This window comes from Melanaphis sacchari, unplaced genomic scaffold (genome assembly GCF_002803265.2).
Source record: "Melanaphis sacchari strain LSU unplaced genomic scaffold, SCAv2.0 Contig141_pilon_pilon, whole genome shotgun sequence".
In the NCBI taxonomy this organism is placed as follows: Eukaryota; Metazoa; Arthropoda; class Insecta; order Hemiptera; family Aphididae; genus Melanaphis; species Melanaphis sacchari.
The window spans coordinates 1,330,340-1,354,129 of record NW_020270600.1 but is presented as its reverse complement, the minus strand read 5'-3'; the positions used below and the strand labels follow the sequence as shown (position 1 = coordinate 1,354,129).

Below are 23,790 nucleotides of genomic sequence, written 5' to 3'. Positions count from 1 at the left end.
ATATATTAATAAGAAAAACAAGTACCAGGTAATAATACTGTTAAAGATAAAAATTGTTGCTAGTTATATTACTCTATTTTTAATTAGTTAAAATTACACGCAATCTTTACTATAAACTATAAATATAATTACATTACCTAAAAATTTACCTGACTTTTAATAACATATAATATTTATTATCAAACTTAATTATATTTTAAGTTTTAAATATACTGTAGTATTTTCATAGGTGTTCACTAAAAATATAATGAATAAAATCACGACACAAGTGTACCCGAAATGCCTATTCGAAACGCCGTGTAACCAAAATTATGCAATCTTTGAAATATTATGTTATACGTATTAAAATAAAAGATAAAATAAAAATTTTTCACTCAGAATGTCATACATTGTAAATTATTTAATTTGGCAATAAACCATAAGTTTGAAAATATTATTAGTTTTAATTTAAATAATGTTAATAATGACAATTTTTTAAATTTGTGAATTAATAAATTATTAATTTTATTTATTTATTCATCATGTTTTTAAGCTTATTTGATAAAACATCTTTTTTTGCTAGTTGATTTAATCGTTCAATAAACACAGATACATAAAAAATAATAATAAGTATCATGCAAAACTTGACACGATTATTGACAACCATAAATGTTCTTTTTTATCGTTTAAAGTTTTTAACAGTGGAAATAAAAAAATATATAATTATTAATTAATTAGGTACTTTTTTGTATCAATCCTAAAAAAAAACACTGAGACAAAATTAATTTAATCTTTAGTTAAGTTTATTAATTACTAGAATAAAAAAATATATTTATACATAATACAACGTGTTTAAAAATAATTTAATTATCAGATATCAAAACGTAGTATTTTTTATTAAAACATTTTTTTAGTAAATGCATTCGAGATCTACTTAAATTTCCTTATTCATAAATATCATATATTATGCATATAATTGACCATGTAATATTTAGTATATTTTAAAACGTATATATTGTACGATGTGGTAGCACATGTTCCATTTAATAAGATAAAACAATATGACTAATATAAGGTCAGAGCAGATAGTGTGAACATTGTATTATTTTAATTAAAAACATTTAGATATTATCACACATAGCTCATTTCTTAGAAAAGTCGAAACTCTGAGAGTACAAAAATCAACAAGAATAATAATCAAAATACAAAAGCCCTCATATCATCGGAAGTCACCACCACCACAATCGATTCTTTGTCAATCAACCATTTATAAGGGAAACCTGGGAAGAACTCTCCAGACGGTTAGAGATATTCAAGATGCTCAGAGGCCGGTTGTAACACCATTCACTGTCTTTTTTAGCAGTATTTTTAAAGTTAGGTCGTAACATCGTTCATCAACATCTTGTACTTGCAATAATGTATTTTTATATCTAAGTCTAAATTAAATAAAAATTTACTTTAAATTTAATATATCAAATATTTTCAATTCTACGTTGGTATATGAATCGACGTTTTCATCGGGACGCAACATAATAAACCTATTTGTATACCTAAAATATATCATTTTTTTTTAATTATAAGACTGCAAATAATAATATATTGTCTTTCTATTCATACTTCAACATTTGACTCAACGAACATTAATTTATAATTATTCATCAACCTATTAAGTAATATTCAATCATTACTACATCACAAACATGATTATTATCAACATAATGTTATACAATGCGTATATTTTATAGATTTGATTTATATACTCATTACAACAGATGCAGACAGCGATACATTAATCACATGCACATCCCCACCACATTACAGTATAATATGTTTAGCAAGTAACATCAGTTTACGCGTATAAACATAAATAATTGTTCACTTTAAAAGATTAAAGCTTAAGTTTATGCAAACAAAATTTATATTTAGGCAGGTCCAGCAAGATATCACCTGTTTTAATTAAACACGTAAACTTTTGTCACGCAAGCAATTTTGACCATCCTTTCCGACAGGTTTAGTCATTAAGTCCAAATTCAGAAATGTAAGACATCGAGCATATCCAGCCACTTTCCATAGTCCACAGATCTACGATAAAATGCTCGCGTATTCTATGAAATCATAACAAATTTTTATCTCACACTGCAGCTTAATTGATAAATTACCACTTTTCTCAATCGTATCTAATATACAAAATGATTTACATCAGCATTCTCAATTATTCCCCCTACTTACATATCCATTTTTCAAATTTAATAATGAACTTATTTAAATTCTAAATGTTAACATTTTTAAATATAAGAAGTGAGAACTATATTTTCAATAACTTAGATTTTTACAGCATTTAAAGAGTGTCCTATGATGATACAAACTAGATTTTTTAATGAGAAATCAACTTTTTTTTACTATAAATTATAAAACCAATGGTTTTCAATAATATTAAAATATTCAAATCCAAATTCAAAAAAGTATTTTATGTTATTTAACTTAGGTTGGTATAAAGATTCGTGATAATAGGATTAGAAGAAATAAGAACATATGATGATTAATTATAGTAATTAATATTAAGCTATTAAGATTTATTATTTAATGAATTATAATAAATACTTTAAATATTACATATATTTTATAGTTTTGTAAAACCATTTTTAAGAATTGTTATCATTAGTATATATATTTTAATAATTGAGAAGTTACTCATTGAAATATTAATTTAAATATAACAAAATTTTCAAAAAGTCATTTGATTAATAATTGTTTATTTTTTATAAAAAAAAAAAAAAATATAGCTATTCCTTTTAAAAAATTTAATTTTCCTAAAATAGCACAAAAAATATAAGTATTTAAAAACATAAGCCATATTTAAATATGTTTAAAAATTACAAAAATCAGAATTTGGTGAATTTATCATATTAAAGAAAAAGAGGGAATAAGCAATAATGTATGCTTGATAAACCTTTCTGTACATAACAGCAACTCGAACAACAGACGAAACGCGCATACCTCACATAATATTAATCGTAAGTGTGCAATCTTTGGACAATTGTATTCACGAATTTAATACCAATGAGGTCTATACATATTATATACATTAATCTAATATTGCGGTCCACCAAAATTGTTCTAGACTGTATTCTGCATACAATAAAATCATATAAATACATTTATAAGAATGCATCATTTCATGTATACATAGTTGAAAATATTCATTTTCCAACATTTTTGCATAAAAATATGACAAACATGCTATGAATACAAGCATGGGTTATACTTGGTTATGGAGAGTATCGTATAAAAACTAGACATGAAACATATTAATAGTATAAATTAAATTAGCACATGAAAATATGAAATTGATCAAGAGAATAAAAACAATTAAATATAATTATTTTGTATATGGCTATATAATATAAGTTTACGTAAAAGGTCAATAATTATTAGTTATAACTTATAAGTGTTATAACATATTATACGATAAAACTAAAATTGTATTATAAATAATAATAACTATAACTATTATTGGTAAGAATTATCTTCAAAATATGTAACAAACAACAATATTAAATCCCCAATAATTTATTTTTGCCGACTGGCAGTAACACTATATAAATATAATATACGTATTTCTTATGTAGAACTACGCACATTTACTTCACTAATAATGCATTTTATTACGTTTTTACGTTTTTACGTTTTTACTAGAAAAGATCGTGTTTTTAACGTATTTATACGTATATTTACGTACAAAGAAAATACTTGACAAATATAAAATTAAAATCATTACATTATTAAGTATAAAGTTTAAATATCGAATAGCAACGCCCACGAATCCTATACAAGTAATTAATGAATAGAATGTACATATACATATTTAGTTTAGAGTTTAGACTCGCAATATATACACATATAAAACGTTATGCGTTGCGGTATCGCTAATGCGCATGTACGAATAATTAATATTTAAAACAGTTTAAGTATAGGTAGTAAATCTGGAAGTTTCTTTACACTTTAAATTAATGAGAATATTTTATTCTTATATAATATATATATATATATGTCAACTATTTTCGTAAATATAACAAAACAATTAATCACCAACAAGCTTATATACTCATGGCAGACGCCAAACAGCTACAGCATCCAATGATAAAATAAATATATAGAATATAGAAGTAGATAACAGAAATGCTAAATTAATTTCAAACGTCTTCCGATGAAACTTATACACATTACACACAATACACTAAACGGCTATTAAATTATAATCTAGTTCATTTTTTCAGGTGTTTACATTTAAATATATCTCGAGTCTAAATTTATATATATATATATAGTGCGTATATTAAAAGAACTAAACGAGTTATAAATATAATATAAATTATAAACGCGTTTATCGAAAGTCTCGTATCCGCGTCCCGTCTAACTTTTCATATCAAATTTTTTTTTACTTTGAGCGCAACTATCATCAACTCCCTGTCCATATTTTTCGAGCATTCTCTTAACTCAAAATATCTTATACAGTAACAAATCACTTCGTTAAATTCACATACTTGATATAAACGTACTTGCATTATACATACATTTTGATTTCAATTACATAATTAAAGTATTCGCAAATATTGGATAAAGTAAAAATATTATCTATTAAACACTGATTTCGTACATTTCCCAGATAGTTTGAGTATATAATTAGCATTATCTATCATCGAGTAAGTTAAGTATTATGATAATATTTACGAAAAAGAACAATTAGATATAATAAAGTACATGCAATGATATTATATAATTCTGTACATTACTTACTATAGTGTTAATATACGTGCATATACACATATTTATTAATTTGTTAAAATGAGTTATCAAGGAAAAATTGTTTATGAGTGTCTTGATAAATTAATTTAATGAAAATATTAGATTAATGTTTATTTAATGGAATCAAAATATTATAAATGTTAAAGAATATTAAAAATTGTAATTGTCTAGAAAATGAAACAATTTTATTAAATCTATTGACTATTTGGAAAACGAATGAATTTTCAATGAATTGTTAATATGATTGTTTATTTTCATTATATCTTATAAATTAATAATATATTAATAATTAAATATTTATTTAATATTATCATTTATTCATGAATTTTTTTGATAGATAACTGAATATAAACAATATATATATATATATATATATATATATATATATATATATATAAGTAAATATGTTATTATATAGCACAATTTTTAATTGACCTAATGAATTTAATTATTAACAATATATTATTAGACAAAAATATATGAAAAGTATTATTATTACCTTATATTATTGATTGTTTAATTTAATCATAGTGTTTAAGTACACCAAGAACGCCCGAAAATGCACCACTTCAAGTAAATATTTTTTACTAATTTAGACTTTTTAAATAAATAATAAAGTAAAAAAAAATCTTTCTTAGTCAATATTTATGTTCATAATTATGGCCAAAATAGTAAATACTAAATACCTGTTATGAGAAACGATCGTAATTTAGTTCTGACGTAGGTATTGTCACTAAAAAACGAAAATTTCACGCATTTAATACATTAATTTTGGTCTCTAATGATATTGATATTAATTTCGTTATTTGTGTATTCTATTGATCGTATTCTATGGTACATGTACATTGTTATGAGTGCCCATAATATCAAGTTAGAGCAATTTTTTATAATATTTATATTAATGTATAAAAATAAAATATTATGATAGTATAATTTAGGGATGATTAATATTCACCGAAAAAGGTATGAAAATAATGAATTTTTCAAATACTAAATAAAAGAAACCATTGACAAGGTTGGATTGAGTTCTAGACGGAAATAATTACTTTTCAATGATTCATAGTGTACATAATGTATAATTAATAAAAGAAATTATCTTAAAACTAATTAGTAATTAATAACGGTTGTAAATTTAAATTGTCTTACTCATCATTATGTGCAAACGTTTCATATAAATTTAGGATGAAAAGGGGTGTAAGGCATATTACCACACAGCTTATATTGACACTAAAAGTATTTACATCTAGCGAGCTATTTCTTTGAGGGCATCCCTGATGTACACATTATCCTAATATAATATTCAAATGTAATGTACAAAAACGGAAAAAGATTATATTATTCAACATTTTTGTTAAAAAATGAATATATTGAGGGTTGGGGTGGATGGTAGGTCGTAGGTATACTCATTGCCGGCGCAAGGAGGTGCTAGGTGTGCTCTCGCATAGAGCCTAGTACTTTACTATTCCCCGCAGAATATTGAATATTTTATTTCATCATATTATACTATTTTTTTTTATTTTTTTTTTATTAGTGCTTTTATTTGAAACATTACAGCACAATATTATACTAAAAACAATATATATTAAATATATGCGTAGCAATATTCCAAGAACGGAAAACTGAAATAACTACCACTTTCAATTGAAAAAAAACTTGCAGAAATATTACAATCGTATCTTAAAACATTTTGCAACAAAAAAAAGTTAGAAAAAAATAGTTTGACTAATTTAAATTTTATATTTTAATCGTTCGTTATTAATAATTAATATGCATTAAAATGTTATATGTAAAGGTATCATTAATATTATATTATATTAAACTCCTAGGCTTCTTAGTTAACCAATTTCCTAAACTTCGAGTTCAAAAAAACTATTGTGGACTCAGTCTGAAAACGTTGATTTATACATACTCATAAGTATACTTTTTGATCTAAAAATAACTAAAATATCACGTATTGATAGGGAAAACAATTTCTCAAAGAGTTCAAATTTCCAACTAAACAATATACTTGTTACTTAAATAAAAAAATCTTTGCGTTTAATCGTTTAAAACATGGAGAAAATAGACGAATTAAATAAAGAGCTCCAATTCTAGCGCCAACTTTCAATATACTAGTATATAAAATATTTGTCGTATGTATTTCAGATGACAATGGCGCTACTAAATTCCCATTCTAAAGCAAACAGTTAAAATACATGCAGGTAGTTGACGCCACGAATAAAAGCTGATACATAATCACTTAATCGCGGATAATACGATTAGCTTTCAACCAACAGATACTCGTATATACACTCACATGCAATATCTAGGGTCTCTGTGAATTATTTTATTTTTATATAGATGTTTTCAATATTTTCATAATAATTTTCATATAATACATTAAATTAGTATTGTTTTGATAGTTAATCTACATGAAGCAAACTCGTATATTTTTTTAACCTTCTTTGAATGTAAATTTGTGAATTATTTTTTGTTGCTGCATTTGATTGTTATTTATTAATTTTTATTAATCTATGAACACAAATCACCAATTTTTTAAAATTATTAAATTGTATGTTAATCGCCAAATTATTATTATTTGAATATAAACGATATATTATATAGCTAGCACGCGTACGTTAATCGCTACGTGGTTGTAGTTAATATTATATTACTAGAACCCGAAACTTGGTGCATTTGCATCTTATTTTCTAATGCGTTTATACGAGGTTTGTCTTTACAGAAATGTGGCTTATATTGTGTAAAACTCAATAAAACTATTTTTATTTTGCATTTTTTTGCATTTTTCGGTAATTTTTGATTATACAGTCATTTTTTATTGATTTTGATGCATTTTGAATTTTTTACATTTTTCTTTTATATTATTTTGACAAAACTAAATATTTGAAAAAGTAACGTACTACGTACAGCCCAATCTTTCAATTATTTTTCTAAAAATATCAATTAATTTTTTTATTATTTTGTATTACTGACATTATTTCTTATCTCCGTTTTAAATTTAATTTAAGCCCGATTGTCGCTAAATTATTTATTATTTGTTATATATGTACATTATTCCTTACTAAGTTTTTCATTATTGTATAATACACGCATGTGCTCTAATCACCGTTGTTGGTTTCTTATTATACGCAATTATTATACATATACTTTTATACTTAGTATATTATCTTATAACTAGAGTTTTACATTCTTTTTCACTTTAGATACAGGTAGCAGCTGGCCAATCTACGCACCGACATAAATTATGAGTAGCTATACCATTTTTTATTATTATTGCTTTTTACACATTGTTCGGGCCAGAAGGGCTGTAGATTATTTATATTATATGTTACTTGTGTTTCTGTGATTTATTTCTATATTATTTAAAATTTAACCTATTATACAGCAATACATACTGTTACTTTTATTCAGCTATTCTATCTTTATTTATATAGTTTTTAATACATACATAAACATATATTATATATACACACCTCATCACACACTAGCAATAACTGATCTTGTTCAGTGAACTCGTCTACTTCCTTAGAGTATTGCTACACAGTACACACATATAGCACACAAAATACATAAATCGATTAGTGAGTAATGTAATGACAAGAAACTTTTGAGTGGCCGGGCTCACGGTCTAATATTGTCCATTTCTGGATCGTACAAAAAAATTTAAAAATATTTTTCAGTTTTTTCTTGAACTCAAAGTTTTCATTACATAAAGTAATATATATATTTTTTTTGCTATAATATGGAGCAGTTAGAGTTTATTATAAATGAAATTTCATAATATATAATATTTTCATGTAAGTTATTACTTTTAATGCAATATTTCTTTTTTTATTTTAATAACTAACACGTTTAAGCTGAAAAGAATAACGTTAATATTAAATGCGTTCAACAAAATAAACTTTTTAAATTAAAAATATTCGTAAACAAATATTAATATAACACAATACTATAATTATTTCTCACAATAATAAAATATACATACGAGTCCAATAAAATATGTTATAAGTTTCAATATTGTTTCATAAAATAACTTCTAAAAGTCACGGTTAAAAAAAAATAGTCACGATTTCCTTCTGCATAGAATCGTTAATTTATGTATTAAATAGTTTAGTACCTAAAACCTAAAAATTATTAGGTAACATTGTAATGTGTATTTTGTATATAAATCCTATTATTGTAGTTCAATTTTTTTTCTCTAACGGAAAATCTTTTTACTGCGACCAATAAGTTTAAAACAATTATTCGTTAATTGTGGAATTCAAAAAGGAAAAACAGTTAGTAATTTGTTCATTAAAAAATATAATATAAAAGCACCATTCAAACACAATACAGGACGTTTTCGATAATTTTATGAAATCGATACTTTTAGAGTAATTATTATTAATCTATAACTCTACCTTATAAGTTTATTTTATACATAAAATCATAATTAAAACCGAATACTCCAATGATAGATGTTAGGGGAAAAGCCCATGGCCAACAAACGCTAAGAGACGTCCATTATTATACTACCATAGCAATTACGGCTAAATAAGATCAAATTGTTAAAGTCCTATAAAGATAATGAGCCCAAAAATATTCTTTTTCTGTCTTTATCTAACAAGATTATATAAATATTACATAATTTTAGTTAATAGCAACAAATATTTCATGGAACCTCTGAATAAAATAATGCGTGCTTTTTATCGGGAAAAAAATAACATAAATATTATTAGTAATTCAATTTCACAAACTAAAAAATACAGTCGTGTTAATAGAAAAAACAAAACGATAACGACTATATATGTGTAAAATAATTATTAGTAATAAATAATTACTAATAATTTTGAGAAAATTATCCATCTAGAGTAATAGTAATACACGTTGTGTTATTAAATTATGTCGAACGTAGATACTTAACTAAGTCTAAACGAGTAAAGCTGCTAATTGCTACGAATACAAATAATACTGAAATAAATGAAATACCTATGAAGTAGCGCACATTGAATGTAACATAATGTCATGCACGTGATTATTGTTCAAACCGAACGGCAAATGCAAATTTTACTTAAATTCACACGTAAAGTAATTTTGAATGTAGCACAATAATTTATTTATTTATTGAAAAAAAAAAGGAGGAAACTTATACACTTTATAATTTTTAGCTTATTTTTAATACATTAATTGTATATATATATTTTATTTTTATTTTGGTATTATTTTTTTTAAGTTTGGTTACATTTGTTGAACTTTTGGACAACTCCACTAACAACCCATCAGTCCCAATTGTCAGTGAACTGAAGTTTAAGAATACAACGGAGCCGGCTTAGAACGCCTTTATAACTTAATATTGTTTTAATATTTTAATACAAAATTGTATACTTATAATATTTTTAAAACTTATTAAAAAAAATTATCTAATATAAATTAGTATTTTTAGAAAATTATTCTAATAATGGTTGAAATATAGATTATCACAAAAAAAAAATTTTAAAAACTTAATACATAAATTGGTAAATACACACATACAATGAAATAACACACGTATTCTAACCATATACTATTTTAACAAATGATTTTGTGGCTTTGGACCTTTTTTTATGTATATAACTCATAATATCTTTTACTTATTAATACACTATTACACATAATATTATTTACAAATATATCATATTTAGTAAAAAAAAACTGAAATATTTTAATAAAATTTAAATCTTGTGTAAAAATAATGCTTGAAATGCAATTTTTTTAACAAACGCATATTGATAAGCACGATCAATTACAGTTTGAATCATAGTTTTCAATATGTTTTACAAAACTAGAATTATTAACGATTGAATGACATGCCTTGTAAAACATCAAAATAATACACCTGCAGTTAGGTACATTATGTTCAACAAATATTAGCTCAATCGAAATACTGTTACCGTGAGTGTCAGACAATACTCGTTATGTTACGATAGTTTGATCGTTTTTGTTATATTTTTATATTGTTTAATATTAATAGTACAAAATATAAATTAAATATTTCAATGTTTTACAGCATTAGGGCATCATTTATATTAAACAAGAAATAACATTATAACATAAAAATTAAATTAATCAAAAACAAAATAAAATACCTACTTAAATTTTTTTTTTTTTTAGTTATTGCAATGTTTATAAGGAATTGTTTCTTATTAGTATCTTATGGTATGTTGTTTAGTATTATGTTTATTTTAAAGATACATGCCAAGATAAAAAAACATTTAAGTTTTAGTGAAGCATATTGCATATACTGCATAAGACTTAAATAAAAAGTATTATATAGCCAAAACTTAAGTAGGTTATAAATACATTAATTAGTAATTGCTAATAGTTATATGATTATGACGAAAAATAAATATTTTGCAATGAAGTTGGAGGGTGCAAGTTCGAGACATATGTTGAGCATTTTCAAAATTTATTTTGATAAACAGATATTCCTAAAAATGCATTTATTAATCGTTGTATATATAATAACAAAAATGATATAATTTTTATCTATAGAACAAATCTGATAAGAACGAAAATATTATAATTCATTACACATTTGTAAATTCATTGTTTTCCAAGTTTTAATAATTTCTTTTTCTTCTAATTTTAGCGTTTAACTTCAAATATAAAATTAATAAAATGGTACTAAAGGTTTATAAAATATTGTATCATTTAAATTAATCTACTTTAATTCTTTAATCAATAATCTCAAACGAATAATATAATTAAATAAAAATTAGATTATAATAAAATATTTGCTCACAATGGTAAACTCTACAGTTTAAGCTTCACCTATGAAATAAAACGCCAAAAATCATCTATTTTGAGACAAAATATTTTATCTATTTATTTCTCCTAACAGTTTCGCGAAAACTTCAAACTTAGAATATTTTGACAGACTTATTTTGTTGCCGTTAAAAAGCGATTAAATATATACATACAAAAGTAGATAGATGTCAATAAGCAGTTAGTCTAAGTCTAATTGTTTTTGTACTTGGACTTATACGTATACAAACTTAGAAAAAACACAGTAGAAAATCTTATGAGTACAATATATATATATTACAGTCGGTTAAAATAGATATATGTATAGCGTATTATATTCGTCCCTATGGACGGTTTCCCTCAACGAGGTCAGCTCACTGAATATTATTATACCTGAGTTTAATGTATGTAGTATAATATACTACTGTATACACGAAGAATAAAATCTTTCTGTGAAAAACATTAATATTCAAGTACTGCTTGGAACATTATTTATTGCAGGTGGATGGAAGAATAAGAAAAGTAGTAAGCTTTCTAAATAAAAATGACTAAATAAATTTGATAAAGAAAGGTGAAATATAAAATATTTTAAAAGTATATATAAAGTGGTATGAAAAAAATTACATTTTTATTAAATTCATTTGGACTTTATACTTAGTCTACCTATATATAACACATACACTTAGATTTATACGAATTACGAATAGTAATACTATGTTGAAGTCCTACTCGTAAAATTACGATGTACAGATTAAAGTTACATGATTAATCGATTATTATTATACATTATATTTTTAACTCGATTACTTGAAATATAGTTTAATCAAAAATGTACTTAATTACTCACAAATCCCAAAAAAAAAAAAAAATTATTATTACAATATTTTGCTTAATAAAAGATCATGAAATCAATATATGTATGTGTGTGTGTGTGTGTGTGTGTAACATAATGGCTAATGGCTATTAAACTCATTTCTCAAAATCACGAATTAAATTATGTTCTACACTCCTTCAATAAACATAATATATTCAATTTTATATACCAATCAACTTTCATATTAAATAAAATTATTATTATTAACATTATAAATTATTTTTCAATTTCATACATAGAATTTCGTATTCCTATCATAAATTTTATTTTTTGTAAGCACATTTAACTGCTAAGTGTGTAATTTGTATGCAAATACACTGTATTGATAAAACTTGTAGAAAAAACCATTAGTATATTGTTTTATCAACTAGAAATCAAAATTATTTTTTCTGAAATTTGCATATGCACTGTCAGCTACAACAATCCTTGCATATTAATTCGAAATGTATACTTTTAAAAGGTATTTTAGGTTGACAAATAATTTCAAACAAATATCGTACAGAAAGAAAATAAAGTTTTAATGTAAAATACATAATTGAAATCAAGGCCATATAGTTAAGAGTAGGAATATTCATGAATTTAGACTTCCCCGGTCTCCTTTAACGTATTTTAGAATTAGACCTTGTTACAAAGAGCCTATTATTTTACTTATTTGATTGATAAATCTTAACATTGTTAAACTAAAGCACTGAACACAGACAACTAAACTTTGGAAGATAATTTTTAATGCCCATAACCAATACCTATAATATTGATTAAATCATAAATATTAATACACAATTAGTATCTTGGCCAATGTATACGTGTTTTTAGTCTTAAGTTTTAACGATAAGTACATTTTAAAAAAAATTATTTTTTTAATATAATAGGTATTTGATGATTAATCTTATTTTTTTATAATTATATAGTTGTATGTGAATAAATCCTATAGATAAAAATGGTATTTCACAATAATACAACTGTAACTCTGTAACTGTCAATAAATCATAATCAAATTTCCAAAGTAGATTTTACCATGATTTTTTTACAAAATATTGAATTGATATTATTTATTTATCTATTAATTTCCATTGGTTAAAATTATAAAGAAATTCATCACAGTAATGACCTATCCAATTCCTGGATCTTTTTTTTTTGTATTCAATATTGCATTCGCACATAGTAATATCTATATCTACATGTCCCCTCTATTCAATAATAATGTTATTTTATTGAAACTTTATAGTAAAAAACTAAAAATTAACCAACAGAACATATATTAGTATAATATCCAATTTATGAACATGTATACAAATACGAAAAATGTTTAAGGGAGACTAGTTACAAACAATGTAAAGCGGCAATCTCAAATATTTTGTATTTATAAACCGCTTCTCCTATCATCAACATCAGAACTAAGAAGGAATAAGGTAAAGATAAATTGGTGGTGTTTTAAGTGAACCAAATTATTTTTATCACACAAAGAATCAATTAAATATAAAAGGGTAACAATTTATTGCAGATCTGGTATTATTACATATACTGTAAATTCTTAACAAATCATTTTTACACAGAACAAATAAGTGATGATAAAATAATTTTAAAAACTATAAATTACAATTATTTATTAGATTAATTAGAAGTCATTTACAAAAAAAAATTATTAAGGAGATACTACAAATAGTATTTTTCCACAGATATACCTGTGCATTTTTCAATTCATTATCAATATTATCAACTGTAGTATCTACTATTTTCTATGGTAAACTACATGGACCGCTTGCCGATTGTATAAGTTTAAAATATAAATCTATAAATCTATGATTAGCACCCCGCCATTGATTATAAGATATTCTATTCAATAATCAATGATACCGCGGTGATACGGTATATTTAGTACCTACTTAGTACTTTGTTTACGAAAATAGATATATAATTATATAACCGCGTATATCACAATTCTATATATACAGATCACAGTTTAAAATGACCGTACTTCAAACGTCGTAATCATATAATATCGTATCAAAATAGTTAAAAAAAAAAAAAAAGTACATTGTATCTCATGTCCAGAAACTATGAAATTTTAATTTTAAAACATTTTTCGAGGTTGAAGGAGGAGCTACAACCCCTTAATGTTAATCTATGATATCTATTAGTTGATAAAATTAATCATCAAATTACCAATTGTAGAGTACCTATAGTTTTATACGGTTACGTTATAAATTATTATTTGTGCTTTTTACTTTTCGACTGTCGTAAAAAATAAAAGAATAAGACTTAGTGATTCTCGGTATAAGATCATAAACAATCATTTCGCCGTCTTTAAAAACATAATTTCCAAACAGAAATAATTTAAAGAATTATATATATATACACTCTACGTCTACCTTCAATTTCTATTGGTAAAAAATCGTATTCTATTTTAAAACACATTAAAAAATATTTACCATCCTCTTTATTACGTGAAATAACGTCAAATTTATCGATATTATGCATTGAATCTAATAAAGTTAAAGATATGAAATGAAAAGAATTGATACATAAAATTACCACTTAAATGCAGAATAATTTCATATCTTTTTTTTCTAAATCAAAATACAAGTACATTATAAAAAGTTTTGATTAAAATATTGCAAATATTATAAAGTATTTTAATTATTTTACTTATTTAATATTACTTATTACTTATTAGTTATTACCTACTTATTTAATTTTTTTTTTCAAACTGTAACAATATAGGTGTATTTATAAATACTTAAATAAGTTGTATCACAAAAAAAATTTTGCTAGTTGTGAACGAGAGGCAGAAAAAATGGTTTGATTTATAATGGCATTGCAAATTCTACTTTCAATACAACAAAAGTAGAATAACGTCTTAATAATTTTTTTATTTAGATACCACACTTATATAAGTGCATTTCCCCAGCACCTCTACTTCCGAATTTCGGAACCAAACTTGGAGCTTTTGATTATGTAAAATGCACCTCATTTATAATCTGATAGCCCAAGGACATTACAATGAACATATTATCAAACTACTACTTAACAGCAATGATAATATTAAGTTAAAGATTAATATCAGGTTATTTTAAAAATATATAAAACATAAACTTAAAGCTCTTTTTATCGACCAATTGAATTCATTATAAATATAATTTTTTTTATTAACAGGTTAATATTTAACAATAATATCAGCAAGAAAAAACAAAAGATATTACACGGACATTCAATATTTACAATTAATCTTAACAGTTATTGTGTTTCCAAATGACAATAATTAGAAAAAGCGTTGCTCCTTTATTATTCACCTCAATTATAGAAGGTAAAACAAGAGCAAAACACAAAATAATTACTACTACAACATTATTAAAAACCTAATTATTTGAATTTTAATAAAATTTTAACATTTCTAGTAGGTACCAACATAATTTTATCAAAACCTTAACAACTATAATATTTTGGAGACTAAAGGCAGAGCATATTCTAAGTCACAGTTGTTTTAATTTATTATATTGTACATAGCTTTGCACAATTCTCGACATTTTAATAATTAACAATTAATTACTATTACAAATATAGTTTTATAGGTATATCTATATTCTATAGGAAAGCCCAATCGATAAAATAGTCATTAATTATGATACATCTAATAAATAATATTAGGTAAAATAATAAAAATATATTAATTTTTCATATGTTGTTACTAACAAGTTAAGGATTGCTAACATTTAAGAGGAATGCTTAATGCGTTACCTTATTCTAGTTTCACCAATTGGCAATTCATTCAATATGTTTCTTATGATCACCACCGAATTCGACTGTTTAGTAAATAATTTAAGTTACCTACTGTCTTCGAGGACAAAAATCAAAAGAACGAAGAACTTACCTTAACAACGAAAAGACGTTCATCCAATTATTACGAGAGCATTGGTAATGTACAATACTCGCAAACAGCCGTCAGGAAATGTCAACAAGTGCAATGCGAAACAACGTGAGAATGCGTCTGAACGTGACTAAACTCGTACGCGGGAAATACACGCGCGGCATGAAAACTTTACGATCCGCAGGGCTGTCCCGTCGAGCGAACAAAATCGCGAAACCGTATGTTCGTCTGATAATAATCTCAATGCTGATCGGTCACACTGTAACAACGTATTTGAGGTTATGAGTTATGACATTGTTGCCGATTGGCGATTAGTTTATGAGCGTAAAATTAAAAATATCCGTTGTCGATGTCTGCTAACTGCTTGTAGTCGCTGTTGACTTTTGAGCATTGAGCACTTAAACTCAGAGTTATTGATTTGTATTACAATTTGTCGCCGTTTCATTCAACGGTTTAGTTTTTCAACTTTATAAAAAACATTCTCACTATGGCACCAAAGAAGTCCAAACGTAGCGCTTCCGATGATTCTTCCTCCGACTCTGGACCCGACGACGTAAGTTTTTTTATGCTGTAGTTAAATAAATAAACCTCATGTGTAAAGTTATTAAAAAATTTACAAAATGACATGTGCTCAGATATTTCACCATGAATTGATAGTGCACTACCATGTAAAAATATAGATCAATACCTTAAAACCCCGACCGTATCCGTATGTTACCTATTTCGCACACTAATGTGACTATACTCTTAAGACAAAATGACTTTCATTCCTCTATTAAAGTGTTAACCTTTTTTATCCCTGATGCCCTCGTGTATTATTTCTGTCTTTATTATAAACATTAAAACAAATTCGTACTCAGCCGAATCCATTTTATGTTGAAAATTTTAATATTAATTCTCACTTTTAAATTTGATAAGTATTATTATTATTTTGCTATATTATTAAAACTAACAATACCTACATCATGTCCTCATTAACAATCAAAATTTCAGAAAAAAATATTGAGTGCTCTCAATAATTGTTTTTAATTCCTGTTCAGTTTAAACTAAATTGTTAAATTGCTTCTATATAATAACCTAGAAATATAAATCACAAGCCTATTTATAGGTATTTTCCAATAAAATAAATTAATAATAGACATACTAATGTGCATTTGCTATCATAATAATGTATTTGGAAATAAATTGAAAGTTTTTTTTTTTATTGATTGATTATAAAAGATTAACTAACACTTCAGAAAAGATCTATTTTTTATATGTAACTACATGAATCGCCCTTGAGCCTTATTTAATAGAATAAATTATAAAAATTAAATAAACATTATGTAAATAAGTTATAGCAAACTTGATACTAACACCTATAACATCTAGGTATATAATTATATAATATATTTTGGTTAATATAATCTAACCATTTAAGTCAAATTTCGAAAGTTTTTTTTTATGATAAAATATCTCATTAAATTATTTACTATGTTATACATCTAGAATAATTGTGATATGTAACAAATGAATTTTAATGTCATGAATTATAATGATTGATTTTAGAGAAATCCCCCTCCAAAAAAATCTAAACCTACTGATAAAGGAAGTTCCAAGAAAACCAACTCAAATGAGGAAGAGCATTCTTTTGCACTGGATAAAAATCGCTTTGTTAAAGTTAGAGAATTTCGTGGAAGGCTTTTCATCGACATCCGTGAATTTTATGAGAAAAATGGAGAAATACTTCCTGGAAAAAAGGGTAAAAAAAAAGGAATTTCCTAAATAAATTGTTTTTTAAAATGTTAAAATTATGTTTATAGGTATATCGTTGTCTGTTAACCAATGGAACAGACTAAAAGAGCAAATTGATGATATTCAGGAATCCGTCAACAAATTGGGATAATTTAAGTTTCTTATGTGACCGACTTGTTTTTATATTTATTTATTTATAATTAGTTTGTTTTGATGTATTATTTCATACTTAAGCATTAAGTGTTAAATTATATTATAAGCTGAATTATAATTTTGTATTTCAAACTCCTAGAGTATTTTAATTTACCAAGTATAATACAAAATTTAAAATTTCATTGAAATCATGACTTATTATTTTAAATAAATTTAAAATTGAAATCATTATCCTTAGAGCTTAGAGTATTATTAATACTCATAACATGTTTTTAATGAATCATAGGTACAATAGGATAAGTGTAAAGTGTATCACGTAATCTTAATCAAAATAAGTTATTTTTCATTATTTCAAAAAAATTGGCAATAGTTATTTTAAAAAAACCAATTATTTTATTTATTTTAACAATTTTGTCTTAATTTTTTATATTAAATTAAGTAGGGAGGAATTATATACCTTAACCCTTTGTATCTTTATATACAAAGTTTTTTCATAATATTAACCATATAAAAATTTATAATTAACAGACTAAAAACCTTATTAAATAAATTTCCACTTATACTTTAATGCAGTATAATAAGTTAGATACCTACTGCCTACTAGTCACCGACTATATCAAATAATGTACTATAGATTTTTTTTAAATCTAATTTGATGATACTTTCTTTTTCATACTTCATTAGTGTATTGTGTAGTACCTAGTTTTATTATCAACATATACCTTTGTACAAAATCTATAATTTCCCAACTTCCCCTCCACCTCATCCCCCTCTCAAAAAACTTATACTATTAAAATTTTAATCAATATACAATAATAATTAAAACTAAAATTATTCTTAAAATAGATGAAAGTAGTTAACCATTTTACAGTTATAATTCCTAATTATTTTAAGGAATATTGAGAATTGTTTACTTTCTATCCTCTTATGTAGTGGTTGTTCTTAACCCTTTTTTTAAAGTAACTATTGACTATACTTCCAACAATTAAACTTGTATGTTTTATACTAATTTATAAATTTTATATTGCTAATAATTACTGAGGAATCAATAAAACTAACCATAAGTGTTTTTCTCATCTATGGTTGTTTTTACCATAAATTCATAATATTACATAAAGATCATGTCATGAATTATACTTTGAAAAGTTAAAGTTAAATAAAGAATATGACACACCGGTTAACCTCAACACAAATGTACCAAATAATAGAATTTGCTACCAGAAACCGCTATCAAATAAGTTAAATAACAAAACATTTCCATTTCTATGAGTATAAAACATAACAAAAAAAATAACCTTCATTATAAAAAGAAATGTTCATTGTTCTACTCAGAATCTAAATTTTCAAATTGTATATACTTATAACTAATATATGACTTAAATTTAGTCAACAATTTTTAAAATTATCAATGAGTTTAGAAAAAGATAATTTAAGAAACAATAGAAAGTTTCTATAGTTAATACTTTTTAAACAAAAAAAAATAAATTAAAGAAAATGTCTTCTTGATTTTAATATAATTTTAAAATATTCTGATATTTAATATAGGTACTCAAACTAAAAAAAAAAAATTATTTTATTATAAATTTAATTTTTATCCATTTATAATTTTTCGTATGAATAAAACAATCTTAGTATTAATTATGAAAAAATATACACAAATTAAAACTGCCACGTGTTTAACGTCTAATCCATTCTTGTCTTAATATCACGCACAATTATCTTGTCCTTTTTACTGAAACACAAGAAATATTATTTTATAATACCCTTTAAGATATATGAAAAAAAAAATCGCTATACTATTTCAAACAAAATAATTTTACTTACATAATGTAAACCTTAGCACCCCAACCGGAAATGGCATCACGATTGCAAGCACTAACCAAAGCTTGTGAAATAGTTTCAAATAGTTGATCCTCTTCCATATCAGGCTCCCAAAGAGCTTCACAAAGACCGTATAATTGGCTTGAACTAGTACCTCCAACCACAAAGTTATCAGACTTATTTACACAACCAATTAAATCCATATCACACATATATGGTTCCAATGTCACTTCATCCAAAGCAACAATCATAGGTTCTACGAAAAATGGTGAAAATCTGTTAAACACAAAACAAAATAATTAAAAATGTATACAGTGCAAACAATGTATGAAATATACATTTAAATAATTATCTACATATATTTTTAAATCAACAGTCAGTATAAAATGTGAAATAAGTTATTAATTATTATTTATTTATTTATAATAATAATCTATATTGTAGACACAAATACATTTACAAATAATAATATCTAATAACAGTAATATTTAACGCATTATGCTTTAACTTTAATTCAAAATAACATTTTAACTATAATTTTTTAATTGTTTGCTTTTTTAATCCTTAAATGTGGTTTAAACGTATTTTTATTATCATAATTTAAAAAATCTATATAGTCTACCACCATTAAAACATTAATAGAAGATTCTAACATTTTTTTATTTATATTTTTAAGTAGAACAAATCTTTAATTTGTATATCAACTATAGCCACTAAACAAAGAATGGATAATCAATATTACCAGCAATGAGTTTATATAAAAATACTAAGTTTTGGGCATTTTTTTCTATATTGTAGTATGATTAGTGTGAATAATGAAAAAATTTGAATCTTTAAAACTCGGATGGAGTTCTCTTTCAATGTGTCACTTAAAAGATAAATATCTAAAGAGTTATTTTACATTGACTATTATCATGCATCTAAATTATAGAATTATTGAACTAAACAAGTGAAGTACATTCAATGTGTGATCTTACCAATGAGAAATAAACTGTTTTAAAAGCATCAGAGTAAAACAACAATTTGTGATAGTTTCTTTTTAAGAAATTAAGTTTCATGAAGCCTCAATTTTTATATTTTAGTATATATGCCTTAAACGTAAGTTATGTTATGGCAATTATCAAATTTTATGGTAGTTTGTGAATATCATTGAACATTAATATTAAACATAAGATTGAGGTATTCCTGTCTTAATAAACATACAATTTATCAAGCTATCATTTGTACAGATATTTTTGAGTCATAAAAAAAACATTAACATATTAAACTATAATGAAAAAAAGATGTCAAGATATTTCGATTAAAAATTCATCAGTTAAATTTTCCTATAGATTTGTTTGCAACGCTGCTATCATAACTTTAATATAAAATATAAATATACAAAAATATAGTATAAACTAACTTAACCTAATCTGACTTGATATAATTTCACATTGTCATGCATTGGTAATGATAGACACATAATCATACCATTTTTTTTTTTTTTCATAAAATTTTATCAATGCAAATATAATTTAAGCAAATGATACTAAAGTGACACCCCTAGAATAAGATTATAATTTTTTCTATATTAAAATGTTTAGATTTTAGGATGTGTTAGTGACCTCCATGGAGATCAAGGAGAATCACTAATATATACAAAATATAAATTTAGAATTAATTTTTCTTATTTAAATATTACATACCTGTTTTCATACAACAGATTGGAGACCAAAGATGCTAATGCTTTAGGAGAAATTTTCCGATTCTCTTTTAATTCGTATAACCTTTTCCTGAACATAATTTTCTCATACACAGTAAATATATCTGTAGCTAAACCAGGAAATCCCATATATGTATGAGGATTTATTTGAAAAACTTTCTATAATTAAAAATTAAAATAATTAATTATAGGTAATAATTGCAACTCGGAAGTTGTAGGAGTGGCATATTGTTCTATAAATGTTTAATTTAAGTATAGCAAACCAAACAAAAATTCAAAACTTATAAAATAAATTTAAAAAATTAAAAATGCATATGTAACATATCTTGTTAATTTTGGGGGGAAAAATATATATTTTATTGATTTTCATACACATTAATTGTTTTATTTATTAACATATATATTTTAAATAATGTTGTATATAAAATTTAATATTATTTAATGTAAGTATTTATAGTCATTGTCACAATCAACTATTAAAGGTGCAATGCCAATGTGCATTCAGTCTCTATCATATTAATATGCCAAATACCATCTAGTCGTCTATAAATTATCAACTTAACTTATCGTAAATTGTTTATTCTTTAGCAAGTTTGTTGTACAAGATTGACATTTGATGTATTTTTTACCTACTTTTTCAAATTAATAATTTGTCAAAATACTAACCAATTTGTTTTCATATTTTACATTAGTTTTTGTACATATTTTGTACATATTTAAAAAAATACTTTTGCATTTTTTAGCTCCTATAACTTCCGAACTCTCGATATAATACACAATAATAATAAATAAATAAATAAAACTACATACTGTGAAATCAAGAGACACTGTTTGGGCTTGTATACCAAATCGCTTATCAGTTGCAATGGCTACACAGTTTTTGCCTTTCATACCAATTAAGGCACCGCCATTATAGTCCATGATACTCTACATTTATAAAATAATTATACAATTTACACATTCAAATAAACAACAATTAATAAATAAAAATTATATTTTTACAAGCTCATGTGCTTCATTATAATAATATTGTAATAAATACTAAGTTTACTTTATTTAAAGAACAGTTAAATAAATCAGTTTATTCATAAATAATACTGACTAAATGAACTAGATACTGACTTTTTGCATACATCCTAATCTTATTAACAATTATATTTATCAGTGGCAATTGTAAGTTTTTTTAAGAATTTATAACCCATGATAAATGGTCATAAATTATAACTCATAACATAGTAATAGAAATGAAAACTTTAACTCAAAAATATATTTTTAATAGTATTTACTACATTTTTAAATAAAATATTCATATTAATTTGAAAAATTTTGGTCAAAAGTGGATAATTATTATTCTAATAACTATCCATTTAAACAAACCTAACTACCCTAACTACTATTGATGTATTAAGATAATAAATATTAATGGTAGCAACTTTATAATTACAACAATGAGCATTATAAATTATAGCTTACTGTTCATTGAACATTAAAATACTTAACTAATTTTTATAAATATTATATTGTATTAAGATACATAATTATCAATAGCAATATAATTCGTTTAAGATATGACCAATAAATACTTTACCATTTTGAGAAAAGTAGTTAATGAAACTGTAGACTTGCAAAGGTTTTAAAAACGAAAATTCTTACACGATTTGAACTTTTTAAAATAATCTAAACAATAAAAAAGTGCTAATTCATTATCATTTATCAGGTTATATTATTTATTTATCACATTTAGGAACACTGCAGTTTAACTGTTGTTATATTATCTATAGATTACATTTTAAGGTAGTGTAAACAAATTTGATAGTTTCCAAAGAGAATAAATAAATGGAGAGCTCAGTAAAATGTTACAATAGTTTAAAAATTTTTCTCACAATTTAATATTTATCTTTTAAAATAAATAACGTAAATACACAAATATTTTCAGATGGTTACATAATACAAATATTAAACGCTGAATCCAAAGATTTATATTTGTCGTATCTATGTACATAAAGTGAAAAAATGGCAATGAAATTGGTTCTACCGTATACACACTGCTGTTTAAAATGTATATAGTAGGTAATTAACCACACTAAGCTTTGT

At 24.1% G+C, this 23,790-nt stretch overlaps 3 protein-coding genes across 4 annotated transcripts in view; 1 reads left to right on the top strand and 2 right to left on the bottom strand.

Moving 5' to 3' along the window:
• The window catches only part of LOC112591703, a 160,524-nt gene extending 144,108 nt beyond the window's left edge, over positions 1-16,416 (bottom strand). Inside the window, exons 1-2 of one of the 2 annotated variants that reach the window (XM_025335605.1) lie at positions 16,290-16,416; positions 16,157-16,221 (exon numbers count right to left, since the gene is read on the bottom strand). The gene's annotated coding sequence lies outside the window, so the exon portion shown is untranslated. The remainder of the gene's footprint in view (positions 1-16,156; positions 16,222-16,289) is intronic. The other variant, XM_025335604.1, reaches the window with a different exon arrangement.
• Positions 16,417-16,593: 177 nt separating this feature from the next.
• Positions 16,594-18,271, top strand: LOC112591720 (RNA polymerase II transcriptional coactivator). The gene is made up of 3 exons (XM_025335628.1): positions 16,594-16,839; positions 17,835-18,027; positions 18,089-18,271. Exons 1-3 carry the CDS (start codon positions 16,774-16,776, stop codon positions 18,169-18,171), a joined length of 342 nt encoding a protein of 113 aa, XP_025191413.1. The 5' UTR covers positions 16,594-16,773; the 3' UTR covers positions 18,172-18,271.
• A 1,492-nt stretch (positions 18,272-19,763) lies between these two features.
• LOC112591717 (proteasome subunit beta type-3-like) lies at positions 19,764-23,400 on the bottom strand. The gene is made up of 5 exons (XM_025335624.1): positions 23,285-23,400; positions 22,507-22,623; positions 21,680-21,855; positions 19,998-20,270; positions 19,764-19,905 (listed from the first exon to the last, which is right to left on the bottom strand). The coding sequence occupies exons 1-5, from the start codon at positions 23,285-23,287 to the stop codon at positions 19,857-19,859; spliced, it is 618 nt and encodes a 205-aa protein (XP_025191409.1). The 5' UTR covers positions 23,288-23,400; the 3' UTR covers positions 19,764-19,856.
• Between the last annotated feature and the right edge of the window lie 390 nt (positions 23,401-23,790).